At 42.0% G+C, this 26,980-nt stretch overlaps 1 protein-coding gene across 5 annotated transcripts in view; it reads right to left on the reverse strand.

Moving 5' to 3' along the window:
- Nucleotides 1–26,980, reverse strand: part of agrn (agrin) — a 230,540-nt gene that overhangs the window by 58,911 nt on the left and 144,649 nt on the right. For all 5 annotated transcript variants that reach the window (XM_029249477.1, XM_018742004.2, XM_018742003.2 and 2 more), the window contains 3 exons: nucleotides 14,726–14,953; nucleotides 10,513–10,731; nucleotides 7,889–8,095 (listed from right to left, as the gene is read on the reverse strand). In XM_029249477.1, coding sequence (XP_029105310.1) covers nucleotides 7,889–8,095; nucleotides 10,513–10,731; nucleotides 14,726–14,953 — 654 coding nt within the window. The remainder of the gene's footprint in view (nucleotides 1–7,888; nucleotides 8,096–10,512; nucleotides 10,732–14,725; nucleotides 14,954–26,980) is intronic.

Genomic DNA, 26,980 nt, shown 5'->3' on the forward strand with positions numbered 1-26,980 from the left:
TCTGGGAAAATACTGAACTAATTTTATGAAGTCGGTCTGAAATAATATGTAATTTAATACAAATCTAAAACACGAAACACATTTATCTGACACTTTTTTCCAAAGCCACTTACAATGTAAAGGTTACAATTATTCACCCCTTTATACAGCTGGGTAATTCTACGGGAGCAATTTCAGGGCAAGTACCTTGTTCAAGGGTACTACAGCCAGAGGCAGGACTAAACCTGCGATCTTCAGATCCCAAGGCAGTGACGCTAACCATGACCTTACCAGCTGTCCCTAGAGGTGAATAATACTAAAGACAGGTGAAAAAGTGGTAAATACAGGTGGAAAAAAGTGGTTAAATACAAGAGAAATTATCTATCTATCTATCTATCTATCTATCTATCTATCTATCTATCTATCTGTCTATCTATCTATCTATCTATCTAGAGGGATGCTTCACAGGTCTTTAAAGTGGTTGCATAGTGGTACAGAGAGTAGTGCTGCTGTCTCATAGTGCCTGGGTGGTATGAGAGAATGTGGGTTCAATCCTTCTGTGTGGAGTTTGCATGTTCTCCCTGTGTCTGTGTGGATTTTCTCCCACAGTCTGAAGACAGGCTCTCCAGGTTCCCCCATAGTGTGTGAGTGACATAGAGAGAGTGTGTTCCACTGATGTATGGATGAGTGACTGAGTGTAAGCAGTGTAAGCAGTGTAAGTCACCTTGGTAAATAAGGTGTGAGTGCTGATAACAGTACATAATATCCATTGGAAGTTGCTTTGCAGAAAAGTGTCTGCTAAATAGAAAAAGAGATGCTGAGCATACTTTATAAAAGAACCCTACAAAACAAAGGCAGCCTTCAGAATCCATGCATAAACACTCTAACTTTGCAAAATGATCACATATAAGACCCTAGAGAGACATACATAAAATCTACTCTGAAGAGGGACTCCTGACCATACATAAGGGACCTCCTCTGCAAATGTACCCAGAGGAATCCACACTTAATGGTCCTTCACTACATGGGGACCCTACAAAGACCACACGTAAGGAACCTAATGAAGATTGCAAACCGTATAGGGAACTTCCACATCAGACACAACGTCAAAGACATTTTCTCCCCTCAGCCTTGTCTTCAGCTTTCAAAAGCCTCCCTGAAGACCGACAATTAGTCATCGTAGTGCTGCTGCTTCACACGCGCTGAATTAAAGGTCTCCTCTGTTGGTTTAATGAGTTCTAAACTTGCAGAGATGCCAGCACTCAAGGGATTAGAATCCCTGACAGCTGAAGAGCACTGTTGTGTGAACGCTAAGGTCCAGAAGGCCACGGTGCCACCAGTGCAGTGATACCTGCCAGCCTGTGAAGGTGCCCCACCTCTCACTTTCAGAGATTAAGTGCGACTTAATGATGATGGCTGACAAAGAAACAGGCATTTCAGAATTAACCTCCCTTGTGCCTTTAGTCAATTAGGACTGGACCAGTAAAAAAAGTCTCCAGCGAGATGCGTTGAAATTTAAAGCCTTTGGTGTAAAATAATTCCATGATAAAAAGGAACCTGTAAATTTAAATAACTTTACACACTAAAACATTGAATACTGTATTTACTTGAATATAATTCACACTTTTTCCCCCCAGAATTCAAGCTAAAAATCGGAGAGCGAGATATATGCAGGAATTTTTGGAAAGTGAAGTTTTTCAGAAAAAGTTAAATTGATGTTTATAATTAAATCCTCAGTATACATTATAATTGATAATTGCTCACATGCTCTTAGAGCAAAACACAGCAACCACCTTTACGCAAACTTAACACATATTCAAATAATTCTCCCTCCAGTGCGGGAAACTTTCCACATTTAGGTCCTCGAAATGCTTTTCTTCACTTATTGGTGTTTTGTACTGCAAGTTTCTGTTTACACCAATATCGCACATTAAACTCAGTCCTGTAAACTCACGCCCTGCTGTTTGATTGTTATGTTTTTCTGCCAAATCAATAACCTTGAGTTTAAAACCAGCATTGTAACTGTATTTTCCTCCATACTTCAAGTAAAATCTACAGCTAATTCACATTTAGCGAACACTTTTCTCTAAAGCAACTTAGAATGTTAAGGTAAGAATTATTTATCCATTTACACAGTGATCAATTCAGGGTAAGTACCTCCCTCAAAGATACTACAGCTGGAGGTGAGGCTCAAGCTTCTAATACTTGGATCCAAAGTCAGTTGCTCTAACCACTATGCTACCAGGTATCCTTGACTGATAAAGCTTGAGATACACTGGGAACACTGCTTCACTAGTTACTTATGAGAAATTATCTGAAAGCGCATCACGAAACAGACAACAATTGTAGGCCAGTACGCATACACTTGGTGCGCTATTAACAAAAGATCGCACGACTCGACATCAAAGGTAAGCCAACGATTTTTGAAATGCTGATTCTCTTTAACCGAATTCCAAAATATCTGAAACTGCCATAACAATGATTATCTATTTCTTACAGTTTTAAACTTTTCTCACGTGCGAGATCCAGTATATGCAAAATTTCTTAAATTCTATTTCTTGAAGTAAAATTAGGGGTGCGAGACATACGCGAGGGCGAGTTATATTCGAGTGAATTCGGTAGCTTCAAAAGCGTATTCTGTTGAGATCCTTGCATTTGAAAGGTGCAAATTCAGATTCTACAGATAAGGAGGCCACTGTTCCCCAATGAGCCCCCACACACCCACATGACCTCATTCCTTCAATTAGAGGAGGAGCTTAATAAACTCCACTCACACAACACAGTCATTGAGAAGCACAAGTAGCTGGGAGTCTCAACAAGCCCTTGCCTCTTTACTGCTCAGCTATGCAATAGCAGAGAAATCACTGCGCTGAAGGCAAGAATTTATTAAACGAGAAAAAAAAAAAACAGGTTGAATACAAAAAGAAGAAATGAGAAAATATTAACATATGATGGAATTTCCCTTGGGGCAGCATTTGACAAAGTACATGTTGCAAAGTAACGACTGCGCAGGGGCCGTGCTACGATACTACCTCGTTCTTCTCCAGATGCAGCACTTGATGACAACTGGGGACCCAGAGAAGGAACAAACAATGGAAAAGACAAAAACAAATAAAGGAAACCACACGTAACAGGGAACACAGTGAACATGACAGGCGCCGTGCTCTCGGGGCAACAAGCACAATTGTATACAGGCACAAGCAGGAGGAGAGCAATAGTGACAAACAGACACGGGCTCACGTGGGGGACAATTCATGCTTTTATGATCTTCCTTTTTTTTTCATCTTAGTATCAGTGCTTATCAGATGCATTTACATTTATTCATTCAGCAGACACTTTTCAACAACGTGCATCTCAAAGAAAATATTTGCAGAAAGAGAGACATAGATGCAGATGCGTGACTCTTAAGTGCAGTTAGTTTCTTTCCACCATATGAAACAATGTTCATCACAAAAGTAGCTGCATAAAACTTTATCGGAATATCTACGATTCTTGATCACCTTCCTAGCTAAGATTGTCACAATATGGAAAACTTGGTGAAAACAGTTTAAAATGGTGATTTACACAATACAATTACACATGCTGTCCCAGACTTACTTCACCCATGATCTCTTAAGTTCATGTAAGGTGTAAATGTTCATGCAGTATAACTTTAAGATCATCCCCGGATAACCCTTTACACAGCTACTCCTGTAATGTAACATAAATGTTTATATGTATCTCCAGAAAAAAAATTATCAAGGGTTGCCCAACCTAGGGGTGTCCAACCTTTTTTCACCAAGGGCCACAGTCATTATTATGCGCTGATCCGAGGGCCGCAAATGGAACAATCATACTAAGTGACATACCGAGTTTTAAATGTCTAAAAATTTTCTTTATTTTATTGTACTTTATTAAGGCGTGGTGTCTGTTCATGTGTGTCTAACTATATTACTATGTGATTCAACAGAATATCTGGTCTTCATGGCAGGTATAGTGCAGGTGAATCATTTTACAAACGTCTTTGCTGACCACATTATGTGAAAAGGTGGGCCACATGTTGGACACCCCTGCCTTCACCATTTGTCGTGCATAAGCTATTTTCCCAGGAAACCTTGGCACTTTGTTAAGGGATGTCTGGAAGTAAAAAAACGGCACAAGAACCTTCATCTGCTTGGAACTCTGCTTTGGGCCACACTAAATATAGTGACCTTATTCAAGCTGCTCAATTAGTTACTCTAACTGAATTAATTACACAGACCTCAACTCCTTTTAAAATATTTAATTAGTTTTTGTCATTGATATTCAACAGTTAATACAATCAAACAGATCTGAAAAAGCAGTGCAATGCTACAGCTTAAAACTGTTTCCCCATTTCTACTCAACACATTGGAGCACCAACAAATACAGCCAGGTGCAGCCAAGAGAATATCCAACAGATGGAAATAATCCACAATAACAGGGAATTCAACACGGAAGTTATATTATTTTCTTGGTTCACAAGACATAGGTGGTCCTTGACCAACGACATGTGACTTACAACCACCCAGACTTATGCCGGCCGTCATATTAACTTCATTATTTTCAAGTACTGGCATTTGGTTGTAATGTCTAACAACGACTGCTCCATCTGCTGTAGGATAACATCGACTGAGCACGCTGCCACAAGGAACAATATTCCTTATTGCTTCGGTGTCTAGCAGAGATTACTCTTCGCTTACAACACTTTTTGTTTGCAATTTCATTCAAGTTGCATTTTATTTCCAATGGCTAGCAAGTGAAAAGCTGAGTTTTCTGGTGGTTCTGACAAGAAAAAGACAATATACAGGTGGTCCCCGATTTATGATGGGGTTCCGCTCCCCGAAACCCATCATAAATCGAAAATATCGTAAGTCGAAAATGCATTTAATACACCTAATACACACCTCTGCATGACAGACCGGTAAATGCGGATCGCTTTCGCTGGCCAGCATCGCAAGAGAGTATCGCTCCACGTATCGCTTCCCGGGAAAAAAAATCAAAATTCAAAATTCAAAGTACGGTTTCTACTGAATGTCTATTACCAGCTCACCATCGTAAAGTGAAAAAAAATTGCAAGTCGAACCATCGTAAATCGGGGACCACATGTATTTAGAAAGGAAAGTGAAAATAGTGCAGCATGAAAAGACAATTATACTGTACTGTGCTAATATTATTATAATACAGGCAGTTCCCAGATTACGAACAAGTTCTGCTCCTAAGGCTGTCTTTAAGTCAGATTTGTACATAAGTTGGAACAGTTAGGTACAGTTTGTGTCTAACATCAGTTACTCAAATGTTTGTCTTGGTATAAAGTATATAGTATATAGTGTACCTTTCTATGTGTAAAAAAACATTAAAGAAACACTTCTGGATACTATTAATAATAATAATAAATACAATGTAATGATAATAATGATAATAACAATAATAATAAATGTGAGTGCAGCATTTGTAATAGAGAGACATAGAAAGAGACAATAAACTACGGATCGTACGTAAGTCCGGACGTTTGTAACCCAGGGACTGCTTGTAATTATTATATACCAGTGTAATGAATAATGTGTGAAATAACTGAAAAAATATAAAAGAACCCTTTTATAGAGTATAGCATTCATGCATGTTAATTGTTTATATATCCTTATGGTTCATGTAATACAGTATAAGAGGATTTTTGACAAAGTCTGCTTACGATTGGGTCACTGGAGCAGAAATCTGCCGTAAGCAGAGAACCACCTGTGTATATTAACATCCAGTGGAAAATATCGTGGCTTTTTCCCCCATCAGACATATCAGAGAACTTGCTGTCAGGATGCTCGGCTCAGTGCCGGTGAAGTGTGTTGGGGGAGCACAGGGGTCACAGCTGTCATCCTTTCAGCTGGGTGGTGAAGGCACCTCTTAGCTTTGCTTTCTTTCGCGTTCACTGTGACAGCAGCACTTAACTGCTGAGCTGTGTTGGGGGGGTATGCTTCCAGTGATTTGACACTACGGCCCACGAGGCCCGTGTCAGAGATAAGCGGCTGTCCCTGTGGATAGCGAACAACACGCACCCAGACACACAGGAGTGCTAACCTGACAGGGCAGCAAACCACCTGCCGACAAGACGTGAGCTCTCGATCCGTCCGGGGTGATACTTTTGAAAAGTGACTGCGCTAAAAGCGCCTCCATGGAAAAAGAAGATTGATCCTCCTTGAAGGCCAGCTTTTCCTATGAAACCCTCCCTTCTTTGCAATACTCTTCCATCGACGAGGCCCTGATTGCCCTCACAGGTACCCTTTCCTCTTTGAAACACTAGGACCTTTTGGAAGCCCTCTTACTCTCTAAAGTGCCTCTATGGTGTCGTTGTGAGCTCAGCTGTAGGCTACAGGGATGTGCTGATGGCACCGAGAGACACTCATAGCCTGGCCCATGATGAGTTTGCGGCTCTCCGCAGCCATGTCTTGTGCTATTGATCGCTGCGCGCGACAGGAAAGAGGATTAGACACTTCCCGGTGGGGGGATCAGATGGGCTTTGTCACGCCTCGCTGGCTTGTCAGCGTCCTAAGGATTGAGCCTGGAATCTAGCGAAGGTGCTCCAATCCGGTGCGCCCATCAGCCCCGACAAGGCCTGGATGACGGGCAGGACACGGCAGGGGGCAGGCACGTAAACATCAAACTGCGTGCAGGTGTCCAACGATGGGGACATCCCTGCTGCACGCGCCACATATGGCCCCACGCAATGCAGGCAGCCACAGCAAGCTCAGCGCAGTTTTTGATGTTTAATTAAAACCCAGAGTTTCGTGAGTTGTTTTGCGACAAATGCACATCAACGCTTTGCGGCAACAAAAAAAAAAAAAAAAACACTGTCACTTGCCACTTGCTGGATTCTGAAGGACCGAAGCATTTACTTTGTTTCCGATAATGAAACAAAGCTCGGCGCATAACCACGCTGCCGCTTCACATGATAATTTATGCATTTCAGAGAAAAAGCCTGGAAACAAAGCTGATGAGTCACGGCGCAGTGCAGCAGGAATGCCGCGACGGTGGACAACGGGAAAAACTTAGTTTGCATTCAACTGCAGTGCATCGGGGACAGAGGGACATCGGGTCTGAACATGCCTCTCATCACTCAGGCCTGCCCCATGGGGGTTAGCTTGGGCAGCTGGGCGTAGGGGGCCCATGCTAGGTGTGCCATGCTGGGGTCAGGGTGAGGTGGCAGGGGGCACAGGGTGTAGGTTAAACACACAAGCAGAGCACTCGGAACAAGAAGCTGTCCAACCTCGCTGACGCTTCCTTCCCGGTGCCACGAAAAGGGGACTGGATGCTGCCGGGATGTGTTCCATGGGGGGGAGAGAGCTCACGCGTCCGCTGGACACACCCAAAAATCCCCTTCCGCCCTCCCCCCAAAATCAGCTTGTCACCTGACCGTCAGGGAAGGCCCCCGCAAGAAAGGTCAAAGGTCGAACTCTCCCTGCCCACAACGAGCTATGGGCAGACGCCACAAGGACAAAGACAGACAGAGCTACAGGCTGAAAGAAGAGAAGCACCTTTAAGGAGAGCACAACACAGACAGAGAGACAGACGGAGACATCAACCTGCAGTGTGGGAGCCGTTCATTAAACATCACGTCAACGTCAGAGTGACACGTGTGATGCCAGGGTGTGACAAGGATGGAGATGCGGTTTAATGTGTGACAAAATGAGCTCCTCCTGCCTGTCACTTCCTGCGTTTGCCGTGCAACCACGTGGATAAGATGACACACGCGGTGAAACACGGTATCATATATATACATATGGAATATGTATACATATGTGAGTTAATAAAAGAGTAAGAGAGACAGCACAACAGAGGAAGTGGAAGTCAGGAAGTACAGACAAGAAGGAGAGGTGTGAACCTTTGACTCCTCCCCCCTCCCCGGCCCATCTCCACTCACCACAGGGTCCCTGGTGCTTGACAGGGATGTGAGCCTTGGCTATGCACTCTGCGCGTTGGCGCTCACAGTCATTGGCGTAAGTGTTGCCGTCCTTCCCACACAATGGCTTGTAGGCACCGTCACACTCGATGGGCTCGCAGGAGCAGCGCGGGCCCAGCTGCTCCACCAGGCACACACTGTTGAATGGGCATGCCTCGGAGCACTTTCCTAGAAGGCACCGCAACAATAAAAGGGACAAACATCACAATCACATTCATTCATTCATTCACTAACCGTCAATCCTCAAAGCAAAGGGCAAAGCAGAGCACACCCTGGGTACAGCCCATCGTATGGCACACATAGTCCCTTACACAGTTACACACTATGGGAAGTTCGGAGTTACAGTTCACCTGAAATGAGTGTTTGGACGGGGCAGGAAACCAGGGAAACCAAAACGAATCAGTGGTGCTACTTAACTTCTTATCACCAAACGAAAGTCGCAATCTCCAGTGACAAGTACAGTGTGTATTGCCCCACAAAACCACAAAGCTATATATAAAGTTATATATAAAGTATTTACATGGATGTAAACCACTTAAATATAGTCTTGCACGGTAGGGAAATGGAGAGCTTATATGGCTGAATTCTTGCCGGAAGACGGGGGATTCCAAGCTTCAGGATTACATGTGCAAACCAATTATTGGGCCTTGCCTCTTTAATTTAGCTGGTCAATACTGCAATGAATGGGACTTTGAATTAATTAAAAGATGAAGATTACATAATCAATTAAGTCATTAAGGTTTTGGATTAAATTGCACATCCAGTTTCAGTCCCAGATCAGTATTGATCTCTTAGGAGATACTGTGAATATTTATGATGTTTAATCTTTTTGAGAAACGGGTTAAAGCGTCATTAGATTTTCACTTAATAACTTTACAATGAAATTATTTAACTACAATGTATAAATAGATAATAATAATAATAATAATAATAATAATAATAATAATAATAATAATAAACTCCAAGACTCTAAAGCTTTTCAGTCTAACTCTTATTTATTCCGTTCCAATTCTTATCTATCTATCTATCTATCTAATCTACTTAGTTATTTAGTTGCGTCAAGTGTTCTGTCTCTGCTGCTGTTTTTCTGAGTGTTGCCCTTTGGAATTTTATTGTATTGTATACAGTGAAAATAAAGTATCTAATCTTATAATAATAATAATAATAATAATAATAATAATAATAATAAGAAGAAGAAGAAGAAGAAGAAGAAGAAGAAGAATTTTGATTATACAGGCAGGAATCACTTTGTAATGGCCTCTATTATGTACGAAGCCTTTTCAAGGGTATTCACTGAAAACGGAGTTAACCTTCTACAGCAACTCATCTGTCTTTTGCAGAATGAAATGTGAGCAATGTGACTGTACAATGTAACTGGACAGTATCACTGGTCAGTATTACTAGACCAGAGGTGTCCAATACATGGCCCGCAGACCGCATGTGGTCCGCCACCTTCCGTAAAGTGGTCCATGAGAAAATTTGTAAATTACTCATATATACTTTCTGTACAATAAATCATGTTCGGCTGCAGCTCCATCATCCTCCGTGGTAAAATAAGGCACTTCTGTCAGTTCATTTTCACCTGCCATCATGTTATCACTGTACTTGTATTACTCCAAACTGAACTTGAACATGGTTTCCTAACCCAGGAAGGAAAGTTTCTGACACATGTGGCAAGATGGACCAACATTCACTTTTTTATTGGAAGGAATAATGAGCCCATTTGTTTGACATGGAAAGAGGGAATAAAACTGCTAGAATTACAGCAGTAAAAGTGCATGTAAATTTGACAGATTTCAAGTCCAATTTTGTGAAGTCAAGGTGTTCAAACTAAAAAGTAAAGTTTGGGAACAGTAATGGCTTTATAAATCGGAGTCACTGGTCACGACGAGCTGAGCAGCACCTCAGACTGTCGCCATTAAATCAGAACAAATTTGTACAGAATGTTTCGAGGGAGTTACTGATATGCTGAACATGTCCTGAAAAAAAAAAGTTAGATAAAATTAGCTTATTGTGACACACTATGGTCCACAAAGTTGACCAGTCAGCCACTAGTGTTCAGAACATTTAAAAAATAACTTTAGCATATTATTATTATTATTATTATTATTATTATTATTATTATTCAGACGCACTAACTTTCCTTTACTGCTTGTCCAAGTCAGGGTCATAGTGACCTGGAACCTATCCCAGAAGAATAGTGCACAAGGCTAAGGTGGTGCACCCTGGGCAAAATGCCAGTCCATGGAAGTATGATTTTTTAACTTGAAGGAGAAGTAAATAATTTGTCTTTGTCAAACTTTACAAGAATTCTGTCTGACATGAAACGCATACTATATCCATCGATATATTAGATAAATGACAATGATATTATGTCTTGCGAAAGTAGGCAATGCATTTAACCTTGTGTCACCTAGGAAAAAAAATTAAATCTTCCACATTTAAGAGACATTTAAGAGTCAGCATGTCATTTAACTGTGATTTTTACATGTGGCCTTTAAACCTCTTCATAATAATGTTTGTGGCCCATGGACACCCCTGCACTAGACCGTGTCACGTGAGTTTGACTGGCCAATCTCACTCACCCTTGTTCTTGCAGGGTCCAGAATGCACCTTTCTCAGTGTTATGCCCTTCAGCAAGCCCACTCGCCGCATCTGACAGTCGCTGCTGTACGTCTGCCCATCAGAGGCACAGAGCGGATTGCTATCCAGGGGGCACGAATCTGGGGACGGGAGGGTCACCATCCGCCGAGTGCCAGGCTCCACCCGGCAGGCGCCACTCATGTTGTTGTGGCTGCATGGGTCTGAGAGGAAAGCAAAAGGAAGACTGCCAATTAAGGATAGCTCCGCATAATGTTCTGGCCAACAAAATATAAGTGCCGGGGTAATCATGCTAAGATGCATGGTGGAAAGAAATGCCTTAGAGCTGAGGAAGGTAATCAAATACAGACATGCGCTGCTTAACGATGGGGATACGTTCTGAGAAATGCATCGCTAGGCGATTTCGTCGTTGTGCAAAGATCACAGAGTGTACTTATACAAACTTAGATGGTATAGCCTCGATCATAGAGTGTACTTATATAAACCTAGATGGTATAACCTCGATCAGAGAGTGTACTTATACAAACTTAGACGGTATAGCCTCGAGTGTAGAGTGTACTTATACAACCTAGATGGTATAGCCTCGATTGTAGAGTGTACTTATAGAACCTAGATGGTATAGCCTCGATCATAGAGTGTACTTATAGAAACCTAGATGGTATAGCCTCGATCATAGAGCGTACTTATATAAACCTATATGGTATAGCCTCGATCATAGAGTGTACTTATATAAACCTAGATGGTATAGCCTCGATCATAGAGTGTACTTATACAAACCTAGATGGTATAGCCTCAGTGCAGTCAAGAGGTGCAGTAAACAGAAGATTTATGACACTGCTGCCGGCGTAACACAGCATACTGTTTTACAGTAAACTTCTTTAATAAGTACAAAGAGTACACTGTATACTAACAGTAAAAAAAGTACAGTATAGTAATACATAAACCAGTAACAGTGGTGTTTATTATCATTATCAAGTATTATGTATTGTACATAATTGTATGTGCTATACTTTTATACAACTGGTAGCGCAGTAGGTTTGTTTACAGCAGCACCACCACGAACACGTAACATGTTGCGCTACGATGTCGGTAGTCAACAAAAATTTTTCAGCTCCATTATAATCTTATGGGACCACTGTCGTATATGGGGTCAGTCGTTCAGCGAAATGTCGTTAAGTGGCGCTTGACTGTATGACGAAACAATTATTTACATTACATTTACATTTATTCATTTAGGAAGCGCTTTTCTCCAAAGCGACATACATCTCAGAGAAAACAGAATTTGTGCATTACATTAGGAGAAAGAGAGAGATGGTTGCAGACATGTGATTCTTAAGTAAACCTAGTTTGTTTCTTTTCACTTTATGCTCCGATGTTCATCGCACAACTAGGTGCACAAAACTCAGATAGACTAATCCTGATCACAACTGAGTCAGCAATTCATACAGGACAGATGAAAAACACAGGACCGGCCAATAACATACACATTCATGACTGTACACCGTATATATGGCACTCTGTTATTTTCGTATTGAAGTTATCATTATTGCTAATTTCATGTTTAATCTTCATAATTGCTCAATTGTACTGCTATACACTCTGCTTTGACAGCATTTGCATAATCTATTCGTTCTTCATGCCTATTTTTCATGGTCATAAAGCAGGCTGAATGGAACTGAAATTGAAAGACAGAATGATAAGGGGTTCAGAAAGCAGCAGTCCACTGTGAGAAGGTTTCGTCAGCAGATGAAGGCATAGTAAAGGCCAATTAAAGCACTTTACCGCGGGTTTGCCCTCATAGGGCATGGGGACCCCCTGGTGGCTTGGGTGGTTGTAGCTCAAAATGGTCCTTCAGAAAGTGCCAGAACAAAGACTGAAACCCCACTATAAGCATGACCGGAATATCAGTTGAGTTAGTGAGTACTGAAGGAATATGGGAAATGGGATTATGGCTCAGTTTCTGACTGAAGTCCATGCAGACATCCCAGGACTGGAGCATGTGATCACAGTTTTGGCATTGCGGTAGCCCATGGTTGGCACCACACTGCTACATTGAGCCCACCCACAGTCGTCCAAGGCTCATCTCAATGCCTTAATCCTGTATTCCCGCAATCAACAAAATAAACCAGCTCCTCGTGTCATGAATAAGACACAAATTTTCAAACATACAATCATTTTCCAGAATATATATTTATTTTCAATGGCATTTTCTTGACTTACCTGTTTTCTAAAATTTCTGCTTGGAGAGAAAGTGAAGAGTGTCTCCATGAATAGCCAATAGTTGGCAGTTAAATGTGTAAAATAATATGTGATTGTGTGACTTAATTAATCAGGGATTTAATTAAATCAGTTCCTTTCCACAGTATTTACAGCTCATGTCTGTCAATGTCCATGATAAATAACAAGATGACAAATGCTGCATGTAGTTAGAGGATGAACTGTAAATGATGTCAACATCTGGCATTAAATTGATGTTTTTGTAGATGATACACTTTTTAATTTTTTAAATTTCAGTACAGTTCAAAATAAAAAAAAATGTTACAATAAGAAATCATTTTTAATATATTACAACTTTATCTGATACTTTTACGTAACTTAATCCATAAATAAATTAACAGATGTCTACATTAACCCTTCTTGTCATGACCCAGAATACATAATTCGATCGATCACAAGGGACGCCGACCCAGGTCCACCCAGCCTCAACCCAAATTAATGACCCGCTCGATAAAAGGGGTGAAAAGGTACCATCGGGTTGCGGATTATTAATCAACTTTCTACTGCCATGCCTGCATTCAGCAAAAGATTCTTGTTTATCTACCTGTTTCCTCAAAGTCTCGTTCTCTGTGCATTTCTTTTCCTGTCCTGTCTGCACCCGTCCTCTGTGCCCCTGTCCTCATCCCGTGTTCCAGCCCTGTCTCCATCATGCTTCTGTGTACCCGCTCTGGTCTCGTACAACTCTTCCAATTATTGTCCACGTAACAACACTGTGTGCATTTCGATATCCCGTGTTTATTGTATCTTGTGCACTTGTGCATTTCACTTACTAACCTGCACAGCACATTTTTATTTACCTTGCATTTGAATTCTCGCTACTTCCTTCCATCTCCGGACATTACACTTTTCTTATGTAGATAATAAAGAAACTGGCCAGAAGCTGACAAACATTACACACAGTGATGAGATTAATTGTTCAATTGTCCAGATTATGAGATTTAGGAAATTAGTTATTTTTGGAATTTTAAATAATGTAATCTTTAATGTTGGCTGAAATTGATAAAACAATTAAATAGGTCTCACAGGGAATTTTTTAAATTTATTACATTCACACACACACACATACACATTTTCTGAACCGCTTGTCCCATACGGGGTTGCAGGGACTGGAGCCTAACCCGGCAACTCAGGGCGTAAGGCTGGAGGGGACACACCCAGGACGGGATGCCAGTCCGTCGCAAGGCACCCCAAGTGAGATTCGAACCCTAGACCCACCAGAGAGCAGGACCCGGTCCAACCTACTGCGCCACCGCACCCCCCTATTACATTCACATTTATTTATAAATACATTTACATGCATGTATTATAGCTTTATCTTAAATTTCTAATATTAGAAATAAATCCTTTTGTCTGCGTTGCTACGCTTTTACTGACCGACTTCAGATTTAAAAACAAATTCAAGTTACACACTGATTTTCAGTCCTGGTTGTGTTTACAGGGTTAGTTACCAATGTACCAGGCAATGGAGCTGTTATCTCAGTAAACACAAAGGTGTGAGAACACCTTATAACAGCTGCTATTAACACCAGTAATCCCATGGGTTTGGCATCAACTGATGGGCTACGCAGTCACCGTAACTGCCGAGCAAGACGTCTTGTGTTGTCCACAAACTGACAGCGTAAGTGTTTCGATGAGGTCGTTTCTCCTGAATCTGCTGAATCTTTGGAGAAAGGCCGGGCGAGGTGGGACATTTTTCTCTCCATTCTGTTCCACTTGTCCTTCAGTTTTTATGGGCCTTTTGTTCCCCTCCACGTCATCGCAGGCACAACAGTAACAAATAGGATGACCCCCGTGGACAGGAAATTATATGGAACTGTACAACCACTCAGATGCATGAGAGATGACACAGAGAGAGGCTGAAGAAGGGAGGAAGTGACAGTCTCTTTGCAGGGAAGCAAAAGAAAGGGCAAGGGGACTCACCACAGGGGCCCTGGTACTGCTTGCGGATATTCGTCTGCTTGGCACAGGCCTGCTTGTTGAGCTCACACTCACTGGGGTAGTCGTTGCCATCGCTGCCACACACCACATGCCGGGGTTGCCCCTCGCAGCTTACTGGGCACATGCACTTGGCTGACTGGCCATCCGAGGACAGCACACAGGTGCTGCCGTAGCTGCAGGTCACCTCACCACAGGGGTCCTTCAGGGACACTGGGAACAAATGGGAGAAAACGGCACATATATCAGGGGAAGGACAAGTCTACAGAAAGCAGCAAGATTATTAGTGTTCAGTTAGTGATTCAGATTATTTCTAGTTGCTTTCATAAAGAAGTGATTTGTAATTTTACACCGAGCCAATTTAAGGAAAGATATTTTGTAAATTCATTTCTGAATTCATATTACTGTTCAAACATACTGGATCGGACCTCAAGTGACCAGATGTTTTATGGTGACATATTTTTAAAACATATTTCCCAAAATTAAAAAATCAGGAAAGTAAAACAAAAAAAAATATTTAAAAAAGCACTTTATTTAGATATTTGAAATGATGTAGTTGAATGAAAATTACAACATTTTAATAACATTAAAAACATTTTATTATAAAAGCAAATTTGGTAAGGAAGTGGTTAGGAAAATGAAATGCAGTACCATTTTCCAACATGGCATGTCAATTTAATTGTATTACACACACACACACACACACACTTTCAGAACTGCTTGTCCCATACGGGGTCGCGGGGAACCGGAGCCTACCCAGTAACACAGGGCGTAAGGCCAGAGGGGGAGGGGACACACCCAGGACAGGACGCCAGTCCGTCGCAAGGCACTCCAAGCAGGACTTGAACCCCAGACCCACCGGAGAGCAGGACAGTGGTCCAACCCACTGCGTCACCGCACCCCCTACTTAATTGTATTATTTTGTGAATTATTCTGTTTGGCTGAAATGAAACATTTTTATTTATGTACAACTACCACATCAAAATAGTGGGGGTGCGGTGGCACAGTGGGTTGGACCACAGTCCTGCTCTCCGGTGGGTCTGGGGTTCGAGTCCCGCTTGGGGTGCCTTGCGACGGACTGGCGTCCCGTCCTGGGTGTGTCCCCTCCCCCTCCAGCCTTGCGCCCTGAGTTGCCGGGTTAGGCTCCGGTTCCCCGTGACCCCGTATGGGACAAGCAGTTCTGAAAATGTGTGTGTGTGTGTGTGTGTGTGTGTGTACCACATCAAAATAACTTCAAAAATCATGCATATGATACATTGGAATGACCGGTCAATTGCATGACCCCCATTAGTCTGGGGTATATAGTTGAGATATACAGCTGGGTCATGCAGTATACCCAGGTTATATACTTGACATATAGAGTATACCTGGGTTATTCCAGGGATATATAACTCGGACATACAGTACAGCTAGGGTAAACCATAGACCTGGGGTATACAGTGCTGCTTGAAAATATATTAACCTTTTAGGGCTTGTCATTATTCTATAGTAAAATATAAAAATGTTATTTATTAAAAAAACCTATTAAATCTAAATTGAAAACCTTCAACTTATACAATGAATAAATGATTATGATTATGATTCACACACCTGATTCTGCTAAGCAAGTTGGTTTAACCAATGTAAATTGAGATTCACTTATTAGTCCACCTGCACTACTTCTGTGTTTCTACTACACACATGATTTCCTCTAGACCAATATATAGAATGAATCATTACACACACACACACACACACATTTTCAGAACCGCTCGTCCCATACAGGGTCACGGGGAACCGGAGCCTACCCGGTAACACAGGGCGTAGCGCCGGAAGGGGAGGGGACGCACCCAGGACGGGTGAATCATTACACACCTATTATATCAGATGAGAAAGACTGCTTCTCATTAAATAACCATTTCATGGTAAAACTGACAGAAGGGGTTCACATGCTTTGAAGTAGCACTACATAGAATACCTGGGGTGTACAGCATACCAAGGTTGTGTAACTGGGGTTATGGAGTATAGCTGGTATATACACAGACACCCCTCTACTTATGTAAATTTAACGTATGTAAATCCAGATTTACATAACTAATTCCTGGCATACACATTATTAACGGATAGTGCTTTTATTGTATTCAAAACATCTTAAATACGTTAAGAGCAAGTCGGTTTAGCCAGACAAGGCAGGAAGCTGCATCTTCCCAGTTCCCGTGTGTTTTGAGTCATGAACGCATCTCCTCTGGTAAGTGGATTGCTTTTTTTTTTTGCATATTTTTTACCCATTTCATTATTCACAATGTCTGGTAGTAAACGTGCATTTGAAGGAAAACGAGAACCGTCTCACAAGCGTACAGCAATCGATTTGAAGATGAAATTGAAAATAATAAGGACGTATGAAGGTGGACAAAGATTACTGTCTATAGCATGGGAACCAGGTTTAGCCGTATCGACTGTGAAAACGATAGTGAAGGGTGCTGGAATCTGACATAACATAACTTTTGACTTACGTAAGGGGTTGAAGAACAGTCTATTTGTGTAAGTTGAGGGGTGTCTGTAACTAGGTTATATGGTATTCCTGAGGTATACAACGCACCTGCATTGTATAACTGAGTCTATAGACAAGATACATTCAGCTGACAACTTTCTCCAAAGGAACTTACAGTATTAAGCTACCTACAACTCTTTACCCATTTATATACCGTAGCTGCGTAATGTTATTTGAACAATTTAGGGCAAGTACCCTGATCAAGATCTTGAGGTAGGATTCAAACCTGCAACCTTTGGATCCAAAGGAACAGTTTGAGCCACTGGTATATTGCTGGGTTATATGGTGTAGGTAGGTTACATAGCTCAGGTAGCTATATTAAGGCTTACGTAGATCGCTGTCAGACACTGCTCTGAGTGTAGGTCCAAGCTGCCTCACTAACCAAATGCAAACTAGAAACAGTTGAGTTGAAGCCGTTTTACTGGAGTAATGGGACCAAGAGATCGTCGTGCATACTCTGGGATTGAGAAAGTTTAAGTGTGAGGTTTGACACTGAATAATTTTGACAGAGGTGGTTACAGTCAGTCAGCAGCTAGACCATATAACAAAATGAGAGTGAAGGTGCTCACCCCAGCTCTGTTGGAGCCACATCACTATACAGCAGCCCCTATCTGTCGAATCAATTTAGCAACAAGACTCAGCCAGGGCACTCTTTTGGAAGTTTCTTTTTCAAATATTTAATACATGGCCAGGTAGCACTAGCATTATATTATAAATGAGTGGATATAAAGTTTAATTTAGTGGGGACTGACGACTGAAATAGACCTTTGCAAACTTTAAACTACCCTTTGAGTGCCACACAACAGTACTGATAAGACTTATTATTTTTGCGATAAATATTTATGAGGAATTCGCCAAGCCCATTCAGCACGGCGGCTGAGAATTTCAGCGCAGCCCTTTTCATTTCCTACCCTATCCAGCTCTGAAGGAGCACACTCAAATCTTCCATTCCTCCTGCTTTTGTACAACATATTTTCATTTTATTGCAGTCATTTTTTAATTCATTTTAATTTTACATTTTAATACACAGTCCCAGAACGCATCCTTTGTTGTTTTTTGAAAACTTTTCCAAAGCCTGAATCTTACATTTGAGGCTATCTTTGCATCTCTCAGAAGACTTTGCTTCCTTTTTTTTTTTTAGGGGATCACATACGTATGATACACACGGCACACACTAATGAAATGCAGGAGATGAGTCAAACTTGGGAGGAGCACTCTTGTGTGGGACTTGATCAAAGCCTATTTACCCCTGACATATAAAAAAGCAGGAACATCTCCTGATCTTGACACAGTTCCTCCTTTCAGATGAAGTTGCGGCTTGATGTGTCTTCTCACGACTGAAATATTTCTCGTATTTAAACACTCACACTTGGGGCAAACATCTGGGGGGTGTGTGTCCACTGTTTCAGCGGTAGGTCTTGGGGGCTTAGCCTCAGTGCCACATTGCTGGAGACCAACAGGCTCTGGACAGCCTGCAGGACACTAACTTTGGTGCACCGCCAACACAGTTAAGCACTACGCAGAGCAACGGCTGATGTCATTGATACATCAATTAGAATGAACAACGTGCCTCATCTGAGGACAACTCGTCAACATGCTTAAAGATTGTGCTCTTTACATACTGATACTACCGAGACCGAGGAACATGGAGAAGAGGTGTTGACACACACCACATGAAAATTATTAGATGTCTAGTAATGTGACTGCTAATATATTAAAGGAGAGATGAGTAAAGTCTATAGGTTCATTGTTTGGACCTGTGAACATATCTTCAAAAACTCTGGATACAGTCTAAACGGCACAAAGCAAGCGCACCTCTGATGATAATGACACGTGTTTAGTTGACACCTTTGTCCAAGCTGTACATTTTATCATTTATTTGATTCTTTTCTGTGAAGTTTTTCTTCAGCTACTTGCAGGGACACTGAGGTTTTTGCAAAACAAAATCAACTACTGTATATACGTCCTACTTCCTGTCACATGGACAATCTCAACCAATCAAAACCGTTGATTAAAGTAAATGTAATATCACAGCTGAACTAGCAGGTATAAATGCTATTATTAATTAATTTAGTAGGTACGATTCTCCAAAACAACTTAAAGTACATTTATTCATTTAGTTGATGCTTTTCTCCAAGGCAATGTTAATCTATTTACAATCACTTATCCTTTTATGCAGCTGGGCACTTTTACTGAGGCAATTCTTTCAAACCTATGACCGGTGGATCCAAAGGCAGCAGCTTTAACCACTATGCTACCAGCTGCCCCTCAGTCATTCAAACAATGATTTAACCATTTACACATCTGGGTAATATTTAACTGGATCAATGCAGGGTGCAAACCTTCCACAAGGCTACTAGAGCCAGAGGTGTGAATTGAACATGGGTCACTAAAATGCAAGGACGTTTCTCTAACCACTGCACCACCTTCCATGCTAAATTCTCCGCAATCATTTACCCATGTACACAGCAGCGTAATGTAATACATTTATTCTGACATACAGACACACACTGTGGGAAATTTAAAGCCACCAGTCCACCTGAAACATATTTTTTGGACTGAGGGAGCAAGACTGAGCAGCTTACAAGAAGTGTGTGGGACGACCCCTTATTGAATTCTAACAAGTAACCTAAGAGAATGCCACATAATCTGTCTGGAGTGTGCACTCTGTAGCATCAATGCTGCATTCCTGCACATGAGTGCTCCTTTCCTATTTAAGCAAGAAGGCAAATTGCCTGAGAGAAAGTGAGCTGCAGAACAAGCAAAGTGAATAAGCTATGGGACCCCAACCAAGACACTGGAACCGTAACGTCTTGTGTTCCTTTTTTATCTCAAAATAAGATGGCATTTTTCACTTCATTAAAAACGGAAGCCACTTGCAGCCAATGAGGTGTCCTCCTGTCAGAACGGAGCCGAGGGAACGCTTGGCCAAGCTACGGTTTTAATAATAGCAAGAAAAAGGGAGAAAATGAATCGAGTTCAGATTATTCAGATTGCACAGCGGTAGCTGTGAAGTCACACCAGATGAGGTGTAACAGCTTGTGTGTCGTTGATTTTGCAAATAAGGGCGGAGGGCATTACAAAGGCAGCAGAAAAGACAGAAGGTAAGAATACACACCCCACACACTCAGAGCTTTCCTTCAGACTCTGTCCAAAGATTGCACACACCCATCTAAGACTCTGCCCAGACCCTGCTCACACTGACTGCTCAAGGTTTCTGAGTAATTGCTGGAGATCCCCAGTAAGGAGTGAAGGGGGTATGATGAGCCATCCTCCCCCCATTTTCCCATCCCCACGATTGTGTTTTCATGAGCCATCATAGCATCCTGAATATCTTTCATTTTGAGGATGCTTTGTTTGGCAGCCCCTCTTCCTTTTATTATTGTTTGTGTTGCATGAGCATACTCTAGAAAAAAATGGCCTGGAATGCATCTCTAACACCCGGTGGACATCCCGACGCAACTCAAGTTAAATTTCAGATCCGCACCCAGCATCTCACGGGAGCTCTGGGAGAGCACAGGCCAGAGGTGAAGACGTTGAGGGTTAGCCAGAGGGTGCAGATAGGCAGACTGCCCGCTCAGCACTCCTTCAATGTCAAAACCAGGCGGCATTAAAACTTTTCTGATCCTTGGCTGTCAAAATGTGACATAGCAACACATTCAGCCTGTTATCCACGTACTCCACCCTCCGTGACTTCTCAACACAACCCACACACACCGTCTGAAACCACTTTTCCCAAGCGGGGTCACGGTAAACCAGAGCCTAATCCGGCAATGCAGGGCGCAAGGCTGGAGGGAGAGGGGACACACCCAGGATGGAACGCCACTCCGTCGCAAGGCACCCCAAGCAGGACTCGAACCACAGACCCACCAGAGAGCAGGACCCAGCCAAACCTGCTACACCACCGTGACCCCCTCCAACACAATCCATACACCTACTCTTCCACAGGTGGTTGGTGGACACATGTCATGTGGGTATCTTCAGCAAATCTGCAGCTCAAGAAGCACTGCTGTCAGTCAAACTCCCACTCCATATATTGAGTTAATAATAATCCACTATATGTGTCAGCCTCTATATACTTTATCAAGACTCATAATACACCTTCATATTCGTGTAGCTGTCCCTTTTCTCCAAAGTCACTTACACATGGACAGTTAGCCTACTTAAAATGATTTTAGCCTAGCCATTTACACTGCTAGGTAAGTTTTAGTGTATCAATTAAGGGAAAGTACCTTGATGAAGGGTACAACAGCAGAAGGTGAGATTTGAACTCGGGTCCTTCAAATCCAAAGACTGTCCAAGATAAGATAAAAAATGAGGTCTAGTAATAGTAATAATAATATTCAGCTGTATACCCCTTTAATACATGAATTAATTTTAGCTATAAGAAAACCTTGAACAGTGCCTGCTGAACCCAAGCCTCCCATCATGTTTCATCAACATTGTGCGTTTGCTAATGTTACAAATGCATAGAAAATTGTGAAGCAAAATCTTTCCCTGCAATCAAAGTACCATTAGAAATAATGACAATAAAGAGGGCGACAAAAATGACTGGAGTTAATTAGGCTGAATGGGTCTGTCTTGCACAAGAGCTGGCCCGCCAGGACTCAATATCACAAATGGCAACCCATCTATTTTTGGAAGCGGAGATCAAAGCACTTGTTATTTGCGAGGGGGAGAAAAAATGAGCTCCGCTGTGGTACAGAAACTCGAATGGAGGAGTATTTGCTTTGATTAGAAGCTCATCGGGCTTCTGTCTGTTTCTCCCCCTACACACAGACACATGCGTGCGCACACCTATACACGCGGGTGGAGACGCACACACACAGAGACGCACATTCGCCTGCAAACACACTCTGCTCAACAGGACAGGAATTTAATATTGCACCACTTTTTGGTAAGGCACTTCTTCCTGAAAACACTTGGCTAGACAGAAAGGCAAGCCACGATAGCAAAGCACAATAAGTGAACGGACAAATAAATCATCAACTGCAATGTGAATGGAGTGGGGAGAAAATACAGCCCTCCCATCTGTCTCAGGGGGGTGCCCAACACAAATAGAATGGCAGATATATGAAGTCTGAATATAATATGTATTTATATCTTTGCATTAATCCTCGGTTATTACTAAGGCCTTCAGTGCAGTGTGTCAGCAGTAATGGCCAGGCCTGTGACAGTAGGTAGAACCCTGGCAGTGCTCCTGTCATGCTCCTCCCCGAAGCCGGAGCCATTTGCACGCTGTCATCGGGAAGATGGACCCATCTCTGCACCTGTGGAAAGGCCAACACATCTTGCCGTCCTCATGCATTAAGCTGACAGTATGGGGGGGAGGGGGTCGCCAGAACAGCGTGTTCTGATAGCAACAGACAGCCTGCAGAGAGAGAGCAATGAGAAACCTTTTTTGTGCTGTTTATCTAATGCACTTTTCCTACTACTGTCTAGACTTGTTATATATTTCATATGATGCATCAATAGCCCAAGTTAACTTGTCTACCATGTTTTTATTCATTTAACTGACAGATTTCTCCAGGGCAACCTATGATGTTAAGCTACTAACAATTATTTCATTTATACAGCTAGATAATTTCATGAGAGCAACGCAGGCAAAGTACCTTGCTCAAGGGTACTAGAGCTGCAGGAAGAATTTAAATCTCTGACCTTTGGGCCCAAGGGCAGCAGCTTTAACTACCAGCTACCATACCATACTATACTCATATGTATTTCGATCTGAAATTGTGGTAAGAGATTGAGGACCAAGAGCATTTTGTGAGCAATTATGTAAACGTACAGACAAACCTCTACTTACATAAATAGGACTTACGTGAATCCAGATTTACGTAAAAAAAATTCCCAGGATACACATTATTTGCGGACAGTGCTTTTATTTTACACAAAACGTCTGGAATATGTTACATGCAAGCTGGCGTAACCAGACAAGGCAGGAAGCTGCATCTTCCCAGTTCTCGCGCGTTTTGAGCCATGAACACATCTCCTCTCATTAGTGTACTGCTTTTTTTTTGCATATTTTTTTTACCCTTTTCATTATTTACAATATCTGGTGCTAAACGTGCACTTGAAGGAAAATGAGAACCATCTCACAAGCATACAGCAATCGATCTGGAGATGAAGTAGAAAATAATAAGGAAGTATAAAGGTGGACAAAGACTACTGTCTATAACGCGGGAACCAGGTTTAGCCATATCGACTATGAATACAATAGTGAAGGATGCTGCACGTATAAAGCAGAATGTGAAAGGAACAGCTAGCATGAAAACAACAATAATAACGAAGAAACATCGAAGACCAATAACTGAGATGGAAAAATTATAAATTACACAATAACAGCACCCTCTTGTGTGCCAGCATACTACTAGATATAAGGTAAGCATGAACAGTACAATATCGTACACATACCATAAGCAGTAGTCTATTTTTTAATTAAATGTATGCCTTATAGAAATGTAAAAGTTAATTTAATCGACTAGGCCTATGTCTTATTACAGTATTTAATATGTCTGACATTTACTAGACAATTATATTGTGCAATTTTTTTATACCCGTGTTTGCAACAAATGAGAAGGAAATGAGAAGACTTGGCTCTGTAACGAAGAGGAAGGGGGAAATCTGACATACGTAAATTTTGACTTACGCAAGGGACTGAAGAACGGTCTATTTACGTAAGTCGAGGGGTGTCCGTACAATACAGGTGGTCCTCGACTTAATGACACATGCAACTTACAACAACTCTGACTTACAAGGCCTGTCCCATCAACTTCAGTAAATTATTTTGGAGTCCCAGTGTTTTGTCATAACTTCTAATGATAACCACTCCACCTGCCGTACAATAACATCAGCTGTCTATCAACAACTACATTTTATTTACGAAAATGTTTTTTACTTAACGTTCCATTTATGATCCTATTCAAGTTATTTTTTTTACAGCAAAACGTGTGTATTCTGGTGGTGCGGAAAAGAAAAAAGGAAAGAAGAGATTCATGAAATTTAAATTTAGAAATGAAAGTGAAAATAATAGTATGTGAAAAGCAACACGAATAAAGTGCAAAATTAGTGAAAAAAATAGCAAGCCCTATTACAACGCAGCATTCGTGCATGTTGATTGTTTATACGTACCAATATTTTACATAATACGGTATAAGGGGATATGTGACTTACAAAAAAGTAGAAATATGACAAGAGTATTGGAACAGAACCCTACTGTAAGTCAAGGGCTACCTGTACAAAAAACATAGTAATTTAACCCTTCATAGGCATTACAGGCTGGTACGCTGGCGGTTGGTGTGTTCCCTGTATCCGGACCTTCGGTATTAGATACCGAACTTCTCATCCAACCAAAGCCAACCATAACCCATGTTCAGAGTGTCTAAGGCAAGATGCAGATGTGTCACCACAGTGCCCTTTTCCATTTGCAAATGCACAAATGCACGCAAACAAAACCCAGGCAACACAGTTTATTGTCCCTCCTCAGCACAAAGAAACGATTATCTTCACATTGCACATATTGTCATTTTTACAGTGTTGCTTCTTCGGTTCATAAGGGAAAATAACAATGCATTATACAGGCACAATAAAAATGCATAAATACAAGAGTAAGGAGCTGTAAAGTCCGGCTCCAGCTCGGCAGCGCAGGGAGCACGAGGCCTTTCGGGGAGCGGAGTACAGCTGTAATCTGCGTTATCTCCCCCGAGCAAGACGGCAGCCCGCTCCGAGGTGAGCTGGAGGAGCAGCCAGATGGGATTTGTTGCACGAGCATCATAGCTCGGACGGGTGCAGAGTGGGAAAACGAGGTCGCGAGATATGGCTCAGGAACTCTATTATCGTGCGTGGACAGAGGGGCTGCAGTGTGTGTGTGTCTGTGTGTGTATGTGTATATGTGGGCGTGTGTGTATGTGCACATAGGCATGTCTGTTCAGTTTGGGAGGGTGGCCCTGCGGCGGGAATAACAAGCGGAGCCACAGGAGATGGGTAATAGCTTCCTTATTTATGGAGGCCCTCATTCCAGAGTCGTCCCACTACAGTTAACCACACGGCGCTCAGGTGGGGACCAACACCATCAGCAAATATCGTCCAGACCAATGAGACGCAGTAACTGATAAGGTGGCCTGGCAAGCCTGTGCACTACTGTGTGTGCAAAAACACACCCCGCAGGCACATGCACCGGTGCAGGTTTCTGTTGTTATGCGATCCGCCGGAAAAGTGTGACAGTTGTGAAATGGGGTTTGAAAGGATGACAGCCTCGAAATGGAGTCTGCTCTGCAGGTCAACCGTCAACCTTGGACAAAACTGGCAACATCCAAACGTAAGGAAAGAATATATACACTCATGGTCCACTGCATTAGGTACATCTAGGTAGTAGGTGGTAGGAGACTCCTTTGCATCCAGAATAGCATGAATTCAGCTACAAGGTGCGGGACACAGTCCACAGGGTCCATGCTGGTTTGACAGTTTCACACAATCTTTGGTGACACATTCATTCCATATACCATTGTGCTCTATCTCATCCAAAAATGCTCTATTACTTTGAAAGGTGTAGACTGTGCAGGTGATAGCAGTTAAGTAAAGGCACTGTCAAGTTTGTGACACCATCTTAACATGATGTATTAGTTGACAGCCTTGGATGCCCATGTGGAGAGCAGCAACAAACTGCAGAACATCTGCTGGCTTACTGCCCCACGTACACATCCACACCAGTGGATCTGACGGACATCGATGATACAGACGTTAAACTCTGGCTATATGGAGCCAGTTTTACAGCTTGCCCTATGTTGCTGAAGATCTGTTTTTGATCATACAATTAAAAAAAAAAAAACATGATGTATGGTCAATGTCATGGCACATTATCCTGCTGCAAGTATCCATTTCAGAAAGGCTAGACTCATCATGAAGGGATGCATCTGGTAAAAAAAACTATATTTTGGTACATTGTGGAACTGAAACCTAATGTGTACCAACAAACATTCCCTTACACCATCACACCACCACCAGTCTGTACAAGCCAGGCGAACGTCACAGAGTGCACTTATACAAACGTAGATGGTATAGCCTCGATCATAGAGTGTACGGTATAGCCTCAATGCGGTCAAGAGATGCGGTAAACACGAGATTTATGACGCTGCTGCCGATGTAACACAGCATACTGCTTTACAGTAAACTTTTTTAATAAGTATAAAGAGTACACTAAAATAATGATAAAAAGTACAGTGTAGTAAATACCGTACTAAACCAGTAACATAGGTGTTTATTATCATTATCAAGTATTTTGTACTGTACATAACTGTATGTGCTATATTTTTATACGACTGGCAGCGCAGTAGGTTTGTTTACAGCAGCACCACCACGGACACGTGAGTAACACGTCTCGCTACGACGTTACGACAGGTACAACATCGCTTGTCAATAAGAATTTTTCAGCTCCATTATAATCTTATAGGACGACTGTCGCACATGGGGTCAGTTAAGCGAAACGTCATTAAGCGGCGCATGACTATATTATACTTCTGTGTCTATGTGTGGATTTTTAAAATAACTCAGCTGAAAGGTATCTCTATTCCAAACCACAGTTTCACATTTCTCAAACAACAAATGTATGCATTAACCTGTCTCCCTTGTTGGAAAGTAGGTCTGTCTGCAAGCCCAGACAGCCACAGCCAATCACAGGCCCTACGGCTCAGACCTCTGGCCACTCGCGCTGA

The sequence above is a fragment of the Scleropages formosus genome, chromosome 25 (assembly GCF_900964775.1).
Source record: "Scleropages formosus chromosome 25, fSclFor1.1, whole genome shotgun sequence".
Lineage (NCBI taxonomy): Eukaryota > Metazoa > Chordata > Actinopteri > Osteoglossiformes > Osteoglossidae > Scleropages > Scleropages formosus.